This window comes from Pleuronectes platessa, chromosome 6 (assembly GCF_947347685.1).
Source record: "Pleuronectes platessa chromosome 6, fPlePla1.1, whole genome shotgun sequence".
Lineage (NCBI taxonomy): Eukaryota > Metazoa > Chordata > Actinopteri > Pleuronectiformes > Pleuronectidae > Pleuronectes > Pleuronectes platessa.
The window spans coordinates 8,176,484-8,198,129 of NC_070631.1; the positions used below are offsets into that span (position 1 = coordinate 8,176,484).

A 21,646-nucleotide genomic window follows, 5' to 3' on the forward strand; every position below is an offset into this window, starting at 1 on the left:
CAAAGGACATAATTATGGGATTAAGACATATACATGTCTACATAATGTGATTACAGTCAGAATACACAACATGTCTTAATTTGATTATTCAATGTATGATCGTATTTGAGTTAATCAGAAAAAGCTGTTTACATAGTTTACAAACTATTGTATTAATGGTGTTAATATCAGACTAATGGCGCCCAGGTGAACGTTGTTGTTCTTACAACACTGTGTGTGTTGAGGTATGAGTTCAACTGCTGTGTGTTTGTGTGTGTTGTGGGTCTGCCCGGATCGTTGGGCCTCCACAGTGACACACATGTTACTTTGGCCCCGGGAGGAGGAGCTTGGATCAGGTTTGGCAAGTGAGCAGATAGGTGCAGCTCCTCAAACACACCTGGGAAAGGAAAGGTGAATGTGTGTGTGTGAGGCAGAGCTGAGCTTTGACGAACCCTGTAGGGTGTGTGTCTGTGTGTGTGTGTGTGTGTGTGTGTGTGTGTGTGTGTGTGTGTGTGTGTGTGTGTGTGTGTGTGTGTGTGTGTGTGTGTGTGTGATCCCAGAGAGACTAGTCTCAGCTGCACATGCGCACTCGGGCAAACTGGGAGGTGCAGGAGCTGTTTGGGTATTTACCGGCTTGAGACTTTTATTCTTGTTCTTTGGACTTTGGATATGTGAACCTGAACAGTTGGAGGCAAGGTAACGTTGGTTAACCAGCTCCTCTCTCGGAATACATTCACTGTTTATCTGTTTTATTCTGTTCTGACTTCTTGTAAACAGCTTTCATTGACAGCCGGAGCTCATTGTGTCGGAAGTGAAGTTATTTCCTCGTACTTGTTTTCACTTTGTGTTCTTCAGTTACCGTTGAATGATGACGTCACATGTTATTTTACTTGTTTTGAGAGATTTTAATCAAGAGAAGCTGTGAGCGTCAGCACTTCTCTTTCTGCTGAGTCGTCACGTTCCTGTTTGGTGTTAGTTGGTCTGATATGAGGGCCAGGTTCTGCTCTCAGGTTACCATGGCTACGCTGCGTCTCCATAGGCCCCCATGTGTTCGAGTCCCGCCGCTGTTTGCTTTTCCCAGGAACGACCCCGGCCCGGTGTCGGGTCAGAGAGTTCCTCACCAGGCAGTCGTCTGGCTGAAGGAGCTGCTTGTTCACTCGATCACAGGTCAAGGTTTCCCTCTGACTCAGCCCACGAGTCATCTCGGTGTAGAGGAGCAGAAACCAAAGCAAGACAATACTCGTGTTGCTAGGGGCCAAAGTCGAGTTCACTCCGAGTGAACATAAAACCTGTACACTGTAGGATTTGTGATCCTCTAGGCTGAGAGAGATGTTTGCACGGCACATCTCTTCCTGCTCTCATTCCTTTGTGGTGCAGACATGGTGGGAAAGCCTGCAGTGTGCCGCATGGTGGCACGCCGGGTAATAAGACTCATTACAGCCTCTATTGTCTCCTTCCGCTGCAAGAGGCACAGCTTGAAACACCAAATTAGATGTGCTGGGCTTCGTGCTTCCAAAACAATTCTACACATAGAGGACGAGTCTGGCAATATTGTCAGCAAAAATTCAAACAAAGGACTTGAACCAGAAAATCATCTGTGCCAGAAAGTTTCATAGATGTTCAGGAACTGTTAAAACACTGTTCTATCATCAGCTTAAACGTGGGCATTGTAATTTATTTAGATTTCATTCGCAAAACACTCGCTATAGCTATTCAAAACAGTAGCTGATGATAGTCCTCAAGAAAAGCACGATTTTCTGCAGTTTGAGTAACGTTTGGTGAAACTGCAGTGCCCGGCCACTTTCTGAATATATGTATCCAGCTTTAATGATGTATTTACCTCCATTAAGGAGCTTATGTTTGTTTGTTTTAAAGATTAGACAGAAACTTGTGGAGGGATTTACACGTAACTTGGTGGAAGAATGTGTCCGGGAGAAATCCATTAAATTTCTTGTGCATCTGAATCAGGGGCTGGATCCAGGATTGTTGTATCACCTTATTTAACGATACAATATATGGTATCTTTTTATATTTTCACTGATTTCCAGTGCACTGATTTGGATTGAGTTTGCGTTCCGTGCTTTTTACACTACCGTTTTCTTTTTGTCTTACTGTCGCTTAGACTCTTTTTACAGTTAGATTCTCCATTATTCTCTTCTTGTTTATGTAAATCTTTTGGTAGAGGAAAGTTTTTTCTTTTTGTAGGTAGAAGTTCTAATGAGTAAAAGTTTTTTTAAAGATCTTTAGTAAGTAAAAGGATTCTAGCTGTTGTGTTTTGGTATTTTTGGGAAACTTGTTGACAAAAAAAAACTGAACCTTACCAGTGTGTAAATCCATAAATGTGTAAATGAATTAAACATAATTCAGTATCTTCCAAAAACAGGTCAGACTGATCGAACTCAAACCAAACTGGATGCAATCAGAGAACTTTACTGTCCATCACAAGTTAATGGAAACTCCCCTTTCAATGCAGCTCACAAACAATTCTTCACACTCTCACTCGAGCTATTAACAGACAGTGTGCAGAGAAGATTAGATGTAGTCGGTCAGATACAGGCCGTCCACACAGCCAGAGGGAAACCAATCTGTCGCCTGCTGCCTGAGGACGGTGTCAGGATCGATGCTGCAGAGCTCCTCTTCTCCTCTGTGCCCCCCCCACCCCCCTGCTCTCTGTCCGGGGGCGCTATCCTGAGCCCAAGGTCGTTCACCTTCAGCTCTATCACTGCACAGTGTGCACAGTTGCATTGCAGTTAGGATTACACTGGGTTGTGCGTTTGTGTTTTTAGACGAATCCCATTATATCTCGATCAATACTTGACGATTGTGTTTCCTTGTCCTCCGCAGACCTCCCTGCCTCCGCCCTGCAGTACCAGTGTGGATCCGTGGACTACCTGTGTTCTCAACAGCTGGTTAAGAAAGGTCCGACCCCCAGACCATGTCACGACAGGCCCGCCATCAAACCCCGGCCCCAACCCTCCTCCTCACCCAGACCGCAGACCGCACAGAAACCTCAAGGTAAGACGCCGGGACATAGTGTGCCCCCCCCCCCCCCCCCCCTTCATGGCTGGTCTGTACATTGGCGCTGTCATTATAATTGAAAGGTGCAACAGGATCAAAGCACTGGGATCAAGCTGTCATTTATTCTGCTCTGACAAACACTTTTCTATAACGTGGTACGTGTCAGCGGACTGACCTCACTCTGTCACTCACACTGCTCAGTAGGTCACCTCTGTAGGAGCGGCTGGTGTGAAGCAGGGCAGGCGCTACACATTGTTTGTGTTCAGGCATCATATGAGGGAAGCTAAATATAATAAACTTGTGTGAGGCTCAGGGGGAAATTACTGAGAAACATGCGGGCACACAACACACAAAGATTTACAGTAACAGGGCAAGAAGAACCAAAGAGGTTATGTTTCACCACCGTCCATTAGCTGTTGGTTGGTTTGATAGTGAGCAGGTTTATATAAGAACCACGTGATGGAGTTCCACGGTACTTGGTGAAACAATGTGTATTGATTCAGGGAAGAACCTATAACATGTTGGTGCGGATCAGGATTAGGGGGCAGATCCAGGATTTGTTTTTCTTTCTATAACCTTGCGAGATTTTTCAACATTTCCAGTTGGTCTCAAAAATTAAATCATATTAATAATATTATTCATTATATATTTTTCCTCCGAGAATAACTGATGTTTAGGGGACTGATATTTATGAGTCTGGTGCAGATTCAATAAAAGTCCAGGGGGTGGAGGTGTGTGCTCTTTATTCTAGTTTTACTATATATTGTCAGTATTGTTAATGAAGATCATAGTAAATATGATATTAAATATGAAAGGTTTAGAAATGAAAGCTAACTTCAACTTAAATGTTTTAATAAAGTGTTGGACCAACACAATTCAACATGATACAAAACAGGGACAAGCCAGCATGTCCTCAAAATGGAGGAGCTGTGACACTTTGGGTTTGATAAGTGACTGCAGGAATTAATCAAATCATTGTAATGTCTTGTGATGAATCAACTCATGATGTCAGCTTTAGCCAGAACCGATGAATCACACAATTTCCCTGCTAATCAAAGCAGTGGCCTCTCGCTCTCTGTGTGGAAGCGGGTGCAGTCATTTTGTTTCTCTACTCCTCCTGCATCCACACAGTCCCTGACCAGTGTTCTTACACCAGTATGAATTATGTGGTTGTAAAATTTAAAAGTATATCCTCATGTCACGCGACGTAGGAAACACCTTTATGTAAAATGTGCAATATAAAGGCTTAAAGACAAGGGAATGATTCTATGTTTCCATTCTGTACTGGACAGAAAGGACTACCCTATTTCTGAGCACAGTTCCTATACTCACAGATTAATACGGACACTGTTTCCCACCTGACAGGACGACAGGATGAACTTCCTCTCCAAAGTGTTTCTATTTCACTCATAGCTTATCCTGACAGAGCCGCTCTGTGGGAACTGGCAGGGAAGTAATAACCCGGGAGCAGGAAGTTTTCAGGGGCAGGAACTAGAGTTGGACCTCGGTGGTCACTGTTCAAAAAGCTGAGTTCCTGAGGCCCTTAATGGTTTTACTGGGGAAAAAACTCTGTTGTCAGAAGATGTTGATGCATGTGTGCGCATCCCTTTGTTTTACACTTTTGCTTGTTTAGGATTTACACCACAATTCGTTCACTACAACCACGTTTACATTATCATTGGATTCAGCCTGAATATTATCTCTAATAATGCTACAGAATAAATTAATTCACTGCTCATTCATTCATTCATCATTCAGAGAAAAAGTGGAAAATAAATAATGATGCTTTTATAAATGTCTTTGCTATATGTTCTTACATTTATCTTTTCATAATTTTTGATCAATACTTTGCTGATAAAAGTAAAAATACCTATTGCAAAGACATATCCACACTTTATGATCATTTGAAATGGCACAATATGTATCAGTGGAATCACAATGTTTGAAAGTCTCTTCAACATCTTTTGTGCTGTGTGACAGTGACAGCCACAGAGGAAGTGCTCAAACTAACAGGTGTAACTTAGCATTTCCTGGTTTTCACACATTAAAGTGATGGACAAAGAAATGCAAATGAAAGACTAGACAATGAAGTTGTGTGTGCATGAATAACTTCTGCTGCATTTTAAAGGCAGCTCGGTTATTTCTCTGTCGGTGCTTTTATTTTAAACCGACTGGAACCACAGTAGTGTCACACATGTCAGCATCCTGTTCTGAAATAAGGAAGTTGGCTGCTGAAGCTCAGTTGTTTCGCACGTCACCGCCGCACAGTCGTCTCTTTCCTGGACTGTGTTTTTTTTTATTACTATTTGGAGATCTTACGAAGAACAAGCGGTCTTTACACACAGACTCGGCCATGGAGGTTTTCTCTCTGGGATTTATTCGTGCTACCTGATTGGTTCTGTTAACAACTGCAGCCTCACGCATCTCTCTTGCTCTTCTCTTCTCTTCTCGCCTCGTCTGGACTTCTGCATCTGTAGTGCCCCCTAAACCAGCGCACCTGCTCGCCCTCGGGCAAGACAAGAAACCTAAGAGCATCCCCCCAGCGCCCTCCAGGCCTTTACCAGCACCCCCTCCCCCACCGAAGCCGAAGCCGAATCTGCCCCCTCCTGTCCCGGGAGAACAGCCGCAGAAGGTGGGGCTGCTCATCGAGAGGTTCGAGAATTCAAGGTGAGGAGGACATTCGATCAGAAGCTCGGTTTGTTTGTCAGATACGTTGCTTGTTTCATTATGTTCCACATGTCATGTGAATTTAGTTGCTTAAGGTTTGAGAATAAAACCTTTAAAAAGCTTCTCGGTGTGATTCCAGTGAGAATTACAATGCAGTGTTCTGAGTTCAGTGTTCTTTACTAAGCTCTGACTGCGAATAAGAGCTCCTCCTTAACTGTGACTGTGTCTCTTTCTCTCTTAGGGTCCCAATCCTGGGGGTGCTCCCACGGTCCCAGCTGCACCTGTGCCTGAGAATGGACGCCGCGAACGACATCAACTCCTCCAGCGGCCAGGACACGGCGGCGAAGGCTGCGAGGGATTCCTCCGCTGTGGACAAACTTGCACTTGGCAACTCCGAACTAGCTCCGGAGGTGTCTGAACTCTCCCGCCTGGCCTCCGTGCACATCGACGGCTCCGACGAGGCGGCGCTGGACGAGTGCGCGGAGGTCGACCTCACGCACGGCATCCTGGACAATCCGGACTCCTCGGAGCAGAACGGGAAGATTCCCAACCGGGACAGCGGCATCGACAGCCCGTCGTGCGCCGCGGACGGGGAGGCGTTCCCCAACGAGGACGCCATCGACGAGGAGGACCACTACGACAGCGTCACGGAGACGGAGAGCGTGTCCTGCTGCGTCACCCTGGGCAACAAGCGGGACTCCACGCAGGATGAGGACAGTGACTTGGACGAGGGGAGCAGCGGGGACATGCACCCTCTGACAGACACACAAACTGGATACACAGCAGACACAACGTCGTCAGAGGCGCACAAAGTGAGTACCGCACATTCTTAGGCCTCATCGAGTCATCACCATAAACCTGAGCAACCATAATTTCATATCTGATTAACCCCTGTGTGCATCAAAGGTGGTCATTAGTTCTCCATCTACCTTTTTAATTCATGAGTCATGTTGCATCATGAGTTTCAGGAATTTTCATTGCGTGCTTAGATTCAGTTCATCGCGCTGGTTGAGAAGCCTCACGTCAGACAGTCACACTTCCTTTCATGTAGTGGAAAGAAAAAAAAGTACCTTGTTTCTATTATTATCATCTCAGCCTGGGTGAACAGTTTCAAAGAACACGGCCTCAGTTTGCCGGTCACAAGTGACGGACTAGTTTCTAAAAGCAGCTCCATCGTTCCATAAAAGGATGAATACCTGCCCGACAGCTGTAAGAGGAGCGGGGGGGGGGGGGGGGGGCTGAGAGATGAAAGAGCCCCGAGACAACAAAAAAACCTCCCCAGCAGACGATCTTCTGTTTCAGTTTTTCTCTTGTCCTTCACTTCGACTATTGATTGTCAACAACACTGATACTTCCAGCTCTGCACACACTCTTTCCGATGGCGGCCTATATACAGAGCGTGGCATCGCTGCTTCCGTTACTGGAGACCGACAGAGAGTTCTGATCCAAAAGCATCGAGTGTTAAAATGAACCCGATTGCAAAGGTGATGACAGAAATATGAAACAATGTCAAATGGGAAAAGACAAAAAACTCAGATGACCGGAAAATGATCGATAGCGCAATGAACTCAGAGAGCAAAGTTTTATTGAAGCAGCACTGATGTAGAAAGCATCGTTCAACTCAACCCCATCTCACTTGAAGGTCACGTGGACACAGACCTCTGCTGACTGGCCACAGAGTGTTTCAGGGAACGGTATCTGCACTCAGCAGCGCTTCCTGATGGCAGCCATGCAGTGCAGAGGAAGAGTGTGTGCGTGTGTGTGCGCTTGCGTGCGTATTTTGATGCATGCGTGTGTGTGTTTTTTAAGGATCTTTTCAAGCGTAAACACTGACCTTGTCATGACAAGAAAAACCTCATGGAGACCAAAGCCTGATCAGGCTAAACATCATTTCCAAGCTCCTGGTTGGAGGTCATGGATAAGATGTGAAAAGTGGTTAGGATTAGGATTAGGCATGAACTGCACAGGTTTTGGTTAAGCTGTCGACTATGAATGGAAGTCGATGTAAAGTTCTTAGAAGGGTAGCTGCATGTATGTGTGTGCATGGTTGTGTGTGTGGCTGCACGACTCTGAGGCTTCAGTCGACATGTTGAACATACACAGTGAAAACCTTGTCACAGAGGATGTGGGTTTTCAGTGAAGTGCGTTGCAAGAGGGTAAGAGATTGAAAAAATAAATCTTCTGCTGACTGAGTTCCAAACAATGAGAAATGTTGAGTTTCACCGAACAACCTGTGTTGACAATTCCACCCTCCTGTTTCGGGTGTGTGCCTGTGTGTTAATGTGTGAGACGGCTGTTGTGAAACCGACAATGTTGAAACAGGCTGAATGTATCATGACCCTGATGTGAGTCCAAGCGTCACTGAGATGAACTTAATCAGCAGCGTCACTTCGGAGTTGAATCCTACAGAGAGTGAGGGCTCTTTACTTGAACCACACCAGCTTTTAACTTATCACTTTCAGATGTTACATCCTCTGAACTAAACTCATGGCAGAAATAGAGCTTTGTGAACATCACTTCCCTGTGAATCTGCTGCTCGACTATTAGCATTGAATCTGCTGATTGAAAAGATGTTTGATTGTCAATAGATACCGTTGGAAAAAAGACCAAAACTTATAATACTTAACTCCGGAGGGAGGAACTAGCAAAAGTACTTTCTACACCTATATGAATGTGACTAAGAAAACATCGAGCTTGACTTTTCTTTAAGAAACCTTTCTTTAGAGTTCAGTCTTAAGGAGCCAGTGGGCTGGAGGCTGAGAGCCACACACAGACTCAGGAAGTGGGAAAGTTCGGGGAAAGTTTTCACTCGACCTCATTGTTGCTCTAGGTTTTTCATGGGATCTGTTGACAATGATGAAAATTATGAAAGAAAATGGAAAACTGCCCATCTTATAAATATTGAATGAAACAGTGTTTATTTAGTTTTTTGGGGAGATGCATACAGATGTTTAATAACTGTTAAGAATGAGGAAATAAAAGTTTCAAAAGTAAACTCCTCCATTCATCACGATCGACCATATCAGACTTTTTGTTTCTTAAGCTCTTGAGTCTTTTATCCCATTGAAACAGCACAGATTTAGCTTTTCTTTGTTATTATCAATCGATCACTCGTTAAAAGATGTATTCTTCAGATCTGTGAAGAGAAACCAGATTCTATCACACGATCCATTTAACACTGACCTCTTGGTTCTCAGTTTAAAAGTTCACTGTGACCTGTGTTGAATCAAAGCTTCAGCTCACAACAAAGCAAAGGTCACAGTGTTCAGCTGATACAGAGGGATGACGTGCTCTGTTGAAGCTACATCAAATAAATGGACGTGAGACTTCGGCTTAAAGGGGAAAAAACGACATGAAGGCCACACAGATGAACACAAATATCCTCCCTGACTAAAACCAACAGTAACATTGTGCTGTGTTTGAATAATGTGTTGATGCAGAACTTTAAGTTTAACAAGAAGAACTGGAAGGTTTCCTTTGTAATGTCTCAGGTGTTTGTGTCAGATCTAATTCTTGGTGTGTGTCTGTTTCCCTCAGTGCTCAGAGGCTCAGAGACTCCTGAACATCGCCAATGAGCTTCTCCACACCGAAGAGGCCTACGTCAAGAGACTCAACCTCCTCGACCAGGTAACACCGGGCCTCTGTGTGTGTGTGTCTCCTCCTCCTCCTGTCAGTGGTGTTGTGGGTTATATCGGGCTGTTTGGGTGCCTCCGGTCCAGATTTCAATCTCCTAAATGAGCCAGAGGTCTTAGAGATTGAGATCAGGGCTATGCTGGATTAAAAGTGGCCCTGTGCTCCACTGGACAACAACCCTTCCTCTGTTGACTGGATTACTCAGAAGCCGTGTAAACACAATCATGTGAGGAATTGTGTGTTTGTGCATGTCTGCGTGAGTGGTTTGTATTTATAGATGTGCAGCACGAACAAAGTGTGTGTCTGTCTTTAAAGCGGTGTGAGTGTGTGAGTGAGTGTGTGTGTGTTGCAGTGTTTGTGTGTAAATGTGTGTTTCCTGACTCTTAGCTGAGTTTATAATTAGAAAGCGTGTCGGTCTTGATGATGCTGCCGAGCTTTAGACATCGAGAGGAAAGTATTTCACACTTCAAATACACAAATATTATAAAAATGAATCTTCCTCAAATATAAATTAAACATCATAATAAAACTAACTTCTATGCTGTAGATATTTAAACTACATTAATTGAGATTAAATCATTATTTTTTTATGTAATCTCAATCAGCTCCTACACACAGGATTGTTTTTCTTATTTGATCCATAAGTCATTTTCAATAAGGGCCATTACAGTTTCTCATGGTGGAAGTGGACATATTCAAATCCCTTTTTCAGTGGTAGTAGTTTCAGCGTGTGTTTGTGATGAGCCCGTAGTCGTGGTTGTTGAGTCTTCTTCCTCTTTGTTCGGCTCATGTGGTGGAGGAGCCGCGCAGCTGCCCTATCACACAGCAGCTCCGGTTTATCTGCTGCAGAGGGCCGCCATCAGTCACAGTTCACTTCCTGTTTTGACACGACACTTTCACGCCGAACCGATGTGCGTTGGAAACACAGCTCCCACCCGTTGTTGTGAATGGGAGAACAGCATTGGGTGGATGGAGACAGCAGGATTTCTCGACCCAATTTAATGTCTTAAATTTGTCTGCAGTTACTCAACTGTGATGAATTGCTTCTTTTCCTTTTTATTTATATTATAAAAAAAAGGAAAAGAAGCACAAAACATGCAACTAGAAGATGAAATATTTCTCTCCGAGTAATTCTGGGGGGCAGTTTTTAAAAATAATTTTAGAGACTAAAAATTAGATTAAAGATTGACAGTGAAGCTAATCGTTGTGGTTTGCATTGGGTCTCTATATCAGTGACATTTGTCAACAGTTGCTTTACTATCCAAAGTAAACTGAAAGTAAGTTTATATTTAAGAGTTTATCTGAGAGTCCTACAATAACAAATGAGCAGCGAGGCTTCAGCTGACTCAGATCTACTTCTCTCTTAAAGCCGGAGCTGGAGAAACCTTCATGTTTACGTGGACAAACAACAACATGGAGATGTCTGTGTCTCTGTTTACCTGCCTGCTCCATAAACAGGAGTCGGATTCAGGGTGTTTAGAAATAGCAGCACTAACACAAGTGTTGCTATCTATCTCCAGGTATTTTGCACTAAGCTCACAGAGGCTGGGATCCCTCAGGACGTCATCACAGGGATCTTCTCCAACATCTCCTCCATCTACTGCTTCCACGACAAGTTCCTGCTGCCCGAGCTCAAGACGCGGATCACAGGAGAGTGGTAAGGATGAAAGCTTTCCCCGTCAGTGTGATGTTATTCCACAGATGGTTTTGGCTCAGTTACTGGTCAGTTGGGCCCGTTGCTGTTGGCCGAATCTCTCAGACAGCTGGGCGGCAGCAGGGGGGGGCATCTGCTGTCAGGTTGTGTGTTTGGTGTGTGTCAGCGTCGCCGATTGAGGGCGTTTTCTGTCTCTTTTTCACACTAAGCCTGGTATTTGCCCACAGTGTGTGTAATCTTGCCAGCGTCAGCCGCCCTTGGTAGATAATGACTCCTCCAGAGGCCTGTGTTTAGGGAAATCACCTGTTATTCTCTGGAACTCATTAAAATGCATCGGCTCAGATTGGAGGAAAAGAAGAAAAGTGCACCATGGGAAGAAAGTTCATAAGAGGGATTAATTTGTGCAAATGGTTCTGAGATTAGTCTCATCTTTTATGAGCCGGCTTTAATTTCCTGCTTAGAAAGTAAAGATGTAATTGAAACACCAGAAGGAAACTTTTATTTAGCAGCCACACACTGCAAGGAGATTTTATCTCCCAGGATGCACTGGGGATTTTCCATAAAGTTTCACACTTGCAGTATTTGCATCTTTATATCGACAAGTAACTTAATTTCAACACAATATAAAATCCTGCTGCTTCTTCTCGTGAGACAGAATAAAAACACCGTGTTGTTGATTTGTTTGCTTCAGGGACTCGAACCCTCGAATTGGAGACATCCTCCAGAAGCTGGCTCCGTTTATGAAGATGTATGGAGAGTATGTGAAGAACTTCGACCGAGCGATGGACCTGGTTAACACCTGGTTGCAGCGCTCTTCACAGTTCAAGAGTGTTGTCCAGAATATACAGGTATATCTACTCCTGCTTCTCCAGAGTTTTCTGTCCAGCGAGCATTCTGTTCATCTTCATAATCTCTTCTTTTTTGTGATTAATCCGTTCAAGTAACCCCTAACCCTTTTGTTTTCTGTGTTGGGAACATCAGAAACAGGATGTGTGTGGGAACCTGACGCTGCAGCACCACATGCTGGAACCAGTCCAGAGGATTCCTCGCTACGAGCTGCTGCTCAAAGACTACCTGAAAAAACTGCCCGACGACGCCCTCGACCGGAAAGACGCAGAGAGTGAGACACTCAACCTGTTTTTACTGCAACACACAAACACACTCGAGTACAGCGTTCAGAGAAACCTTCCCACTCCCAGTCCACTCTTCTGACAACCTTAGGTCGGGTGTCCACACCCAATGTGTAGTCCACTGCTCAGTACTGACTGCATATGTTGATGTACTCAGAATACTTTTATACAAAGTTTGACTGAAAACAAAATCTGACAGTTATATATTTACTCCTCCAGCCTTCAATTTGCAACAGTTTTTTTTATATATAATTGTTGTAGTGTTTAAAATTGTAGTTTTCCTTATAGATTTGGAAATAAAATGTAAAAATTGTAATATAAATACATCGCTAGCTGACAAACCCTGTTAACAAGAACAGAACAACACATTTCTAGATGAGCGTGATGAGGAGGGGATAGTTCATGAACTTGGTTGAACTACATTTCTAAAGCTAACATAGAAGAGCTACCATTCAGCTAAACCCCAGACAATAATTAGATGTGACATGAACACAAAGAGGTCAACAGAAAGACCTGAGAGAGGGTGAACCGATGCAGAGCCGCATTCCAAAGAGCAGCGATGGAGCGGAGCCGCGTCCACTTGAGTTGATAATGAACATGTGTGTTACATGACTCCATGACTGTACAAGGGCAGGAGGAGAAAGTGGACGGGAACTGCTGCTCTTTGAAATCGGATTATCTGAGTCGGTATCTGTTCTCCCAGCAAACGGCCACTTTACCCCCGACTGAGTCAAACCTCTCCAGATGTTGGGAAAAACAAAATTCACGGTGGAGCAGGTGAACACAACCTGGTGTGAGAACAGTATCTGTTGACTCCTCGCTGCTCCACTTTTGTTTTTGCTCCAACCTTGACTGGGAGTCAGTTGTTGAGATTTTGTGATTCTATGATATCGTCCCTTTTTGCACAGACACATGTGCGAGGTCACGTGCTGCAGATTAAACAGATTAAATCAGAATCCTGAAACTATTCCCAGTGCTTTTAAGGACGTGTTTGATTTCCCCCTGGCTCCTCCCAGACAGTATATTTAGAAAACACCACGTGCAGAGAAGATGTGAAGTGGAGGCAAACAGTTGGGTGAAGGTTTGGCGACGCAATGTGTGACATCATCATAACCAAACTTTGAACCTTGCTTTTATTTTCTCTCAGTTACTTTAACTCACTGCACACATGTCTCAGAATCTTCTTTTAAATCTCTCTGAAAGACGTATTTTTATAAATGGCATTGAATATCAATTATTATTTGTATTAGTATTATTGTGATTTTGTGTACGGCACAAATTAATTGTTATATTTAAAGATAATCCTCTGATTTGTGTAATCTGGTTCCATTACTTCAGTGATGCTCTGGTTAATTTAGATTTGGATGCAGGTCCTTCACCGGCCTCTCGGGACACAGCTGTTAGTTTGTCCTCTGTTGGACGAGCACATTTCACCCTGATGCTTTAAATAGACCTTTGTGCTGTGTGTGTACTTTCATCCTCTGCCTCATGACACACTTCATGTTGATGTCCGACCTTTCATGCCCACAAATGAAATTAATGGAGTTTGGAGTCCAGGGGAAAATGAGGGGGGGGGGGGGGGGGGGGGGGGGTTCTCACCCTGCTCCGGTTGGAAATCAGTTTTTATCGCAGTTGTCACGGCCTCATTTTCCCAGAGTGTGTGTCGCTGGTGTTAATGTAGGCCTCCATTAAAGTGTTTGAATCAGGTGTTTACTACCAGGCTGAAATCCAGCTAATGCACCCGGGGTGTTATAATGTGAAGAGTGTGCACTTCTGGCATATTCTGATCACGCGAAGGTCGGTTTAATTCAAACATCATCTCATCTGTGTTGGTTTTGTGTTACAGAGGCGGTGGAGCTGATCTCTACTGCAGCAAACCACTCCAATGCGGCCATCAGGAAAATGGTGAGACTCTCTTTAACACTTCGCTTCTCTTTTCTTTTCTTTTGGTGTCGTCTCGTTTCAACACTCTGTCGTCGTAAAAAAACAACAGCCGCGTCAACCAGCCAATCGGAGAGCTGCTGATGCCCCACTGTCTGTCAGCAACCTCTGAAGTGTTTGTCTGATGGAGTGAACGAGTCGAATCGGCACAGACAGGAAGTTGCCGTTTCCTGCCTCGGGTTTGACAGCTTGCGGAAGCCGGACTGACTTTCTTGAATGCTCATCCTCCTCATCTCTTTCCTCCGTCTGGCCACGATAATGCTTCTCACATCCTTTAAATTATTTAAGTGCACAAGTTTACGAATCAATAAAGAAATAGTAGAAGGACACAAAGGAGTGCGTACCGCAGTCGAGGCCCAAGAGTCCACTTAGGAAACCACATTTAAAGTCTCTACATCTGGATTTTTTACTTCGATCTGCACCGAATTGCACACACTCATAAATTACAGTCCCCTTGATGTGTCTGATTTTGAATTACTCTCTGGGAAATCTAGGAAGATGTTGAAAATCAAATGTTTTAAGAAAGTGGTGAATAAAAATCACTTATTCGCCCCCTGATCCAAATGCTTTTGTAAGACGTCCAGTAGTTTTTGTGTTATCCTGCCAACATACAAATTGAAATGAGATGATAATACCACGAGTGAGTGGAAGCCTTAGCTGATAATAAAATGACTCCATCTACTGGCGTGTGGCTCACAGCTCCGTCTCGGTCTTCTCACTCTCTGGCGTGTTTCCTCATCGTCCTGTGGCCTCTTGTTTTCAGGAGAAGATGAACAAGCTCCTGGAGGTTTACGAGCGGCTCGGGGGGGAGGAGGACATCGTGAACCCCGCCAACGAGCTCATCAAAGAAGGACACATCAAGAAGATGTCGGCCAAAAACGGAACGGCACAAGACCGATACCTCTACTTGGTGAGAGGGCTGAAGTGTTTTAATGAGAGAGATAGGAGAGCTGGAGGGGTGTCTGTGTCTCTCCATGGTGTTACCTGCACTGTTCATCATCAGCTGTGTTTCTGTCCCTGCTCCAGTTCAACAACATGGTGCTGTACTGCGTGCCCAAACTCCGACTGATGGGACAGAAGTTCAGTGTCAGAGAGAGGATTGACATCGCCGGCATGGAGGTGCAGTACTCATCTCTTTCTTTCTTTTCTAATTTAATTTTTCCTGTGAGTGTTAAAACTAAATGACCTCTGTCTCTCGTCCTCAGGTTCAGGAGAACATGAAGCAGAACCTTCCTCACACCTTCGCCATCATCGGCAAGCAGCGCTCACTGGAGCTGCAGGCCAGGTAAAGATGACTCATGGAAATATATGTATTATATATTCATCCATTATTTATACTGCTGATGCTTTGTGGGGGAGCCGATCCCAGCTGGCATTGGGCGAGAGGTGGAGTGCACCCTGGATGTGTCACCGGTTTATCACAGGGTCGATATCCACACAAACAACCATTCACACTCACATAGAATTTAGAGTCTCCAATTAACCTAACCCCAATCTGCATGAATAAGGACTGTGGGATTCAAACAGGCAACTTTCTTTTTGTGAGGTGACAGTGCTAACCACTTTTCCACCCTGTTCCTGTGATCATATGTATAAAATAGAAAAATATAAACCAACCAAAAAACTGTATATATTGAAATAACTAAAGAACCTATATATTGCATATGTTGTTTTATTTATTATTCGAGTCTGGAACATGTTGTATGAAGACTGCACTGCACTGATTGGTGGAGGCAAACAACCACAGGGCTGATTCTAGTTTATTTTATAATGTCCTGCTTATTTAATATATCTAACACCCGTAGGCTCCGTACAGGCTTATTTTAATGTGGGTCTACATCTGACAAAATCATTTCATCTCTTTTTATTTGCTTTACAGGACAGCTGAAGAGAAGGAAGATTGGATTCAGGCAAGGATCTGACACACACACACACACACACACACACACACACACACACACACACACACACATATACAGTCCACCCACACACAGTCTGTCTCTCCCGCACACGTGCAGCTTATTGGGCCTGTGCCTTCAATAGTTCTAGTTTGTTAAAGAATGGAATTAGCACACACACACAAAACTGTCCCCACACTCATTCAGTGTGTCAGGGAATTATATTTCCTAATAAAGCCCCTCATTATTGTGCATTTAGCCCAGTACAGCAGAGTAAAGCTGATTAAACCATTTTCACCGGCTGTAAGCGGGGGGCGGGCGTGTTGCAAAGAGCCTGAGAGCTTTTCTTTGTGTTTTCAGTCTGTAAGATAAGAGAGGGATGGAAATGAGTATAAACTAAGAGTAGAGTCAAAGTCTGGACAGGTCTCAGGACTTTGGCATTGAGGTTGTAGCAGTAGGACCATGATGCTTTGAGAGCTGTGATGTCATCGCTCTTGTCAGTCGTTTAGTGCATGTTCAGATCAGACATTCACTATTTTCTTCAATAAAGCGACCTTCAAATTTCTTTTATCTCTTCTGTCTCACTCCAGTAAATCCTTTTTTAGTGGAGAAACCGAATCTGTGGAACAGTTAACATAAGATCAAACATTGTTACGTCACAAGCACAGAAAGAATGAATACACATAGATGCCATTGTGTCTGATCAACAATCCTCCTCTTCTCTTGTTTTTTTCTTCCTCCCTTTTCTCCCTGACCTCCTCTCCTCATGTCTCTTTCCACTTGCAGGTGATCCTGGCCACGATCGAGAGGCACAAGCAGAACAGCGAGACGTTCAACAAAGCTTTCAACAGCTCCTTCTCCCGAGAGGACGACCACCTCCCTGACTCACCGGTCAGTCACCCAGTTCCCTGATCCCTCAGTCCGTGGCTCATCCCCTGAGATGAATCACGGGAAGCTAGCGGCAAATGAGTTTGTCATCAGGCTCTGGTCTTTGTCTGCTTGAGCAACCGTCCATCTATGGACGTGCTAGTATCATACACACAAAACACACACCTTAAGAAGCGTTTTCCTTTGTGTTCAATCCCGACAGTCACACACGTAGCGTCTGCGAGTCTCGTCTCCCAGAACTCTCTCATGACCTAATAGGGAAAGTCAAAGTATATACAAAAGTCTTATGGATCTGGTTTGACCCACTTTGTGCTGACCAGAGCTGGAAGCCGTCCAAGTAACTCCACACAAGCCAGAGGACGAGATGAAGCAGGTCAAGACTGACACCTAGTGGTGAAGACGTCTGACTGCAGGAGGACGCTGACGTCTCCAGTAAATGTAATCTTTGTTGGTTCTCCTCCTCAGGGTCCCTGGTGCAACCAATCCATGGACTCGGACAGTGAGAGACTGCATGAGAGGGTAAGATACTAAAAATATCTACTGTCCCCTGATGTGTTGGTGGTACTTGAAGGAGTGCTGGTTTAGAAAGTGTGAGCGCCGCTTCTAAAGACGTTTTCTGACATGAACCCCCTCGAAATTACATATATGACGACCTCAGCTGGAGATTGTCTGGGTCAGATGCGTTCACGACAACAGGAAAATGTCTGGAGCATTCAGGCGAGCGTTGGCGCCAGGTGAGAGCAGCAGGAGAACGGCCCATAAATATTTTGTTAGCAGCACATAGACTTTGGCCCTTATCCCCAAAAGCTTGTTGTCTTTCCAAGTTGACATCTTGGTCTTCTAGTCGTACGGCTCCTCTTTTTCATCCTGTGCTACAAAAACAAGGTGAAACGTCCTGATTGACAGATGAGACTGACCTCCTATTGGTCGAGCATGTGATTCGCCATGATCCTTCTACATTGACTCTATTCCCTGATTGCCACTGGTTCTAAATGGTCAAGATGGTGGCCTTTGGGATATTCTGGCCTAATTTCTGGATAGTGGGATGAAGTGGACACACGTGGTCCATCTTTATACACAGTCTATGGCGTGAACACGTGTGTTAAGGAACTTAAAGTAGCTCAACTGCAAATGCAACTCAGCGGCTGTCCTTATTTTAAATACATCTGCTCTTAACATTAAAAAGGAAAATATATCTATGTAATTGTATCTAAAAACATCTGATATTTTTCAATAGAGATAATGAGTTGCTAGTATTTGTTATGGTTTTTCTGTGGTTATTCTCAGGTTCATTGATCTCAAGCTGAAGGATCGTGGTGACAGTAATAACGGCAATCTGCTTCTTTTGTCTAGAAGACAGTTTAGTTCCCTTTGACAAACCCACTCCCACTCTCATGTTACCTGTTTAAAAGGAGATGAATATCACCTTCAGAATAACCACCTGGCAGCCTGCTCTCTCTGTCTGACCCCCGCTCCAGTTGTCTTCCTGAGAAGGATAGTGTGTCTGTGTGGGTGGCCGCCTGCCTGGGCCTTCTCTGGACAAGAAACTTAAGATGCACAGCCAGACAAACAAAGGATGGAGCGAGACGAGCCGTCAGACATTCCTTCATGTTCAGCTGTGCTTTTTAAAATGACCGGGCTGACGACCTCGACACGTGACTTCTGTGTTGTTGTGTTTTATTTCTCCTACAGAAGAGTTCCAGGAAAAAGGACAAAGAGAAGCAAACATGCAAAGGCTGCAACGAGAGCTTCAATTTCACCAAGCGCAAACACCACTGCAAGTCCTGCGGAGCGGTGAGCACACACGGAGGGAGAGAGAGTCAGGCACTGCTTGTTGGAAAAACAAGTGGAACGTTTCTTTCAGACATTTAACCGTTCACAACGGAGCTGCTCCTCAACGCTGTCTCTCTTCTTCCCCCTTCTCCTTCTGCAGGCCATCTGTGCAAAGTGCTCAAAGACCCTGGACAACAAAACGAGCCGAGTGTGCCCGGAGTGTTTCGAGGCCAGCCTCAGTCTGGAGAACCTCGGCGTCAGTGAGCAGAAGAGGAAAGCAGCGCCTGAGGTGAGACACACACTCGGACACAAACAAAACCAAGAACACACACAGGGACTCACACACACACAGAGACTCTCACACACGGAGAAAGACTGCACAGCATGTGGATTGTAGTTTATTTTTCTGCCTCCGTTCCGGCCAGTCCAATCCATCTCTCTGTGTACGTCAGTGCTGAAAGTCAACCAGGGTTCAACAGAACCAGATTCCTCTGATGGCAACAGAGAGAAAGCACAGAAGTGTAGTTAGGACCAGGGTTTGAATACTGGACTCCCTGTGTGGTCTGGAATGATTGTATGCACACAACACACACACTCACACACACACACACTCTATTTGGACACTTGTGAATATACAAACGTTCACATTGAAAGATCAACTAATTCCTATTTGACTAATATCATTAAGAGATCTGAGCTAAGCAGGACCAGTCGTCTCCGCTGAGTCGACAGTCTGGAGTTCTGACAGGAGGATACCGTCATATATAATATTGATAATATAATGTAATTATACTATATAATATATTATAATATAAATATTTCAGTTCATTCAGTTAAAGGTTCAGTGTGTCAGATTAAGGTGAAAGGAAAATTTAATTAAAAATCATCCTAGTGATGTTTTCACCAGTGTGTTTGATCTAATTTGTACTAATTACTGTTTTCTTACTCTTTATATTTAAATACTTTATATCAACATCAGGAGTGGCTCCTCTCTACAGAGGCCGCCATGTTTTTTACGGTACTCAAGACCAGAGAAACTAAACAGCTGAAAGTCTGACCCGCAGTGACATTAGTCACCACAAGGGGGGGGGCTGTGGGCCACAGAGGTGTTGGAGCAGGAGCTCGAACACCTGTCAATGCACAAATCTGACTGTGTCCTACATCCTGGTTATATAACGCTGAAGACACACTCATCAAATTTAAATCTCCAAGACGTGATTCAGACGGATTTCAATTACACGCTAATCCCAAACAACACTGATAAGAAAATGATTAATGCCAACACCTTTCAAAACAAAAGTAAAAAAGGTCATTTATAAGATAAGATGAAGTTTATTGATCCACAACCCGGGGAAATTCACCTGTTACAGCAGCAGACAAGTTAGAATGAGGAAGACAAGGGAATAAATGAAATATAATATAAAAAGACTATAAAATAAAAATATATGAAATAAGGAAAGTAAAAGTGTATTTGTGAAAAAGTATATATACATATTGAGGTCCTTATATGTGCTGATTAGACCAGTCATTGGTATATAGGCAGATATGATTATGATATGAAAAAGAATATGAGTATAGAATATTATATATATATGGATATAAATTCACTATAGTAAACCAAAAACTGTATATTTGATATAGAACTATAGAAAGTGGTTTATAAATGTATAGGTATCAAATAAATATATAGGTAAAAAAATTGTGTTCTGATCTGTTTTTTTTCCTTTTATGTTGGAACAGTTGTGTTTATTTCATTTAACATCATATGGACTCTTGTTAATTTATGTAAACGTCTATATTATTGTACCTTTTCAGAGACAGTCATCTCTAACGGGGGAGAATTGTTTAATGTGCGGCCACCTCCAAGTGCAGGAGAAAGGGAAGAGCTGGAACAAGATGTGGGTGGCTGTCACCAAGGCTGAGCCACTGGTGCTGTACTTACAGAGCAGTGGGCAGGTACGAGTTAAATACTCACACACACACACACACACACACACACACACACACACACACACACACACACACACACAAAGCAATATATAGATGAAGGGGACAATAGAGTCATCTCTTATGAATCTGCTGCACCAACTGGAACTTTTTCCTACACATCCTGTGAGCCTCCTCCTCTTGAAGTCGGACATCTGTGCAGTGCAGCCGCAGAGCACATCCCTGAGTGTGTGTGTGTCTGTGTCTGTGTGTAAATCAGATCTGCTCAATCCTGCCTGTGCCGGGTCTGTCTGTGCTCTGTAGATTTGGGCCAGGAGGATTTGGTTGTCCTGGATGTGACCTCAGGTACAGCCTCTGTCGGCCTGTGCCCGGGCTTTAGTTCACATCGAGCAGATGAAGCAACTTTACCGTAATTCCCTGAAATCTTGGGTTTGAATGTGAACAACTCCATCTGCTCCGCTCAATCCTGAGGAGGTGCAAAGAACGAGCGGTTTACACGATGGCTTGAAATAAAATAATAATAAAAAAAAAGAGATCCCAGAGCAATCGTGTTTGGAAAGCTTTCCCCGAGAGGCCATCATTCATATCATAGTGGACGGCACAGAAGGGAAGTCAGGCTGTTAAAGCCGCCCCGGGTTTCATTTCCAAGACTAATATCCCAATCCCACTGCAGAAAGCTGCCATTCCAAAGATTAGGATTAATGGGAGTTGGATGAGCATTTCCTGATTATACAGAAAGGAAGAGGGGGAAGGGAGGACAGGGTTTATTGTACATGCCGGACGGAATTTATTCTCGTGCAACTGAAATGACAAGCTGTTACTTTATTGTTCGAGGCAAAATCTATTTTAAATACCACGAGATGATTCCGATTTGTAGATAAAATATGAAAAAGATAAAGTTCATTGATCCCACGTCAGGGAAATTCACCCACTACAGCAAGAGAGAACATGTGATTGTTTTAAACAGAACAAAAATAGGCAACAATAATCAAATAAAAAGAAAAAAGAAAGAAAATGCATTAAATGGATTTATACGGAATAGTTATATATTATGGGTAGAGAAAAGTACTTGAGTAAAGTGCAGTGGCACAGGGTGATTGCATGAGGATGTACAACTG

The 21,646-nt window shown here is 43.9% G+C and overlaps 1 protein-coding gene across 1 annotated transcript in view; it reads left to right on the forward strand.

Moving 5' to 3' along the window:
• The window catches only part of fgd (faciogenital dysplasia), a 53,783-nt gene that overhangs the window by 30,494 nt on the left and 1,643 nt on the right, over positions 1-21,646 (forward strand). Inside the window, exons 2-18 of the mRNA XM_053424776.1 lie at positions 2,824-2,994; positions 5,475-5,664; positions 5,906-6,476; positions 9,202-9,291; positions 10,818-10,954; positions 11,643-11,799; positions 11,933-12,071; positions 13,928-13,986; positions 14,786-14,932; positions 15,049-15,141; positions 15,228-15,307; positions 15,902-15,932; positions 16,707-16,811; positions 17,274-17,327; positions 18,501-18,602; positions 18,742-18,870; positions 20,397-20,537. Coding sequence (XP_053280751.1) covers positions 2,824-2,994; positions 5,475-5,664; positions 5,906-6,476; positions 9,202-9,291; positions 10,818-10,954; positions 11,643-11,799; positions 11,933-12,071; positions 13,928-13,986; positions 14,786-14,932; positions 15,049-15,141; positions 15,228-15,307; positions 15,902-15,932; positions 16,707-16,811; positions 17,274-17,327; positions 18,501-18,602; positions 18,742-18,870; positions 20,397-20,537 — 2,396 coding nt within the window. The remainder of the gene's footprint in view (positions 1-2,823; positions 2,995-5,474; positions 5,665-5,905; positions 6,477-9,201; positions 9,292-10,817; positions 10,955-11,642; positions 11,800-11,932; positions 12,072-13,927; positions 13,987-14,785; positions 14,933-15,048; positions 15,142-15,227; positions 15,308-15,901; positions 15,933-16,706; positions 16,812-17,273; positions 17,328-18,500; positions 18,603-18,741; positions 18,871-20,396; positions 20,538-21,646) is intronic.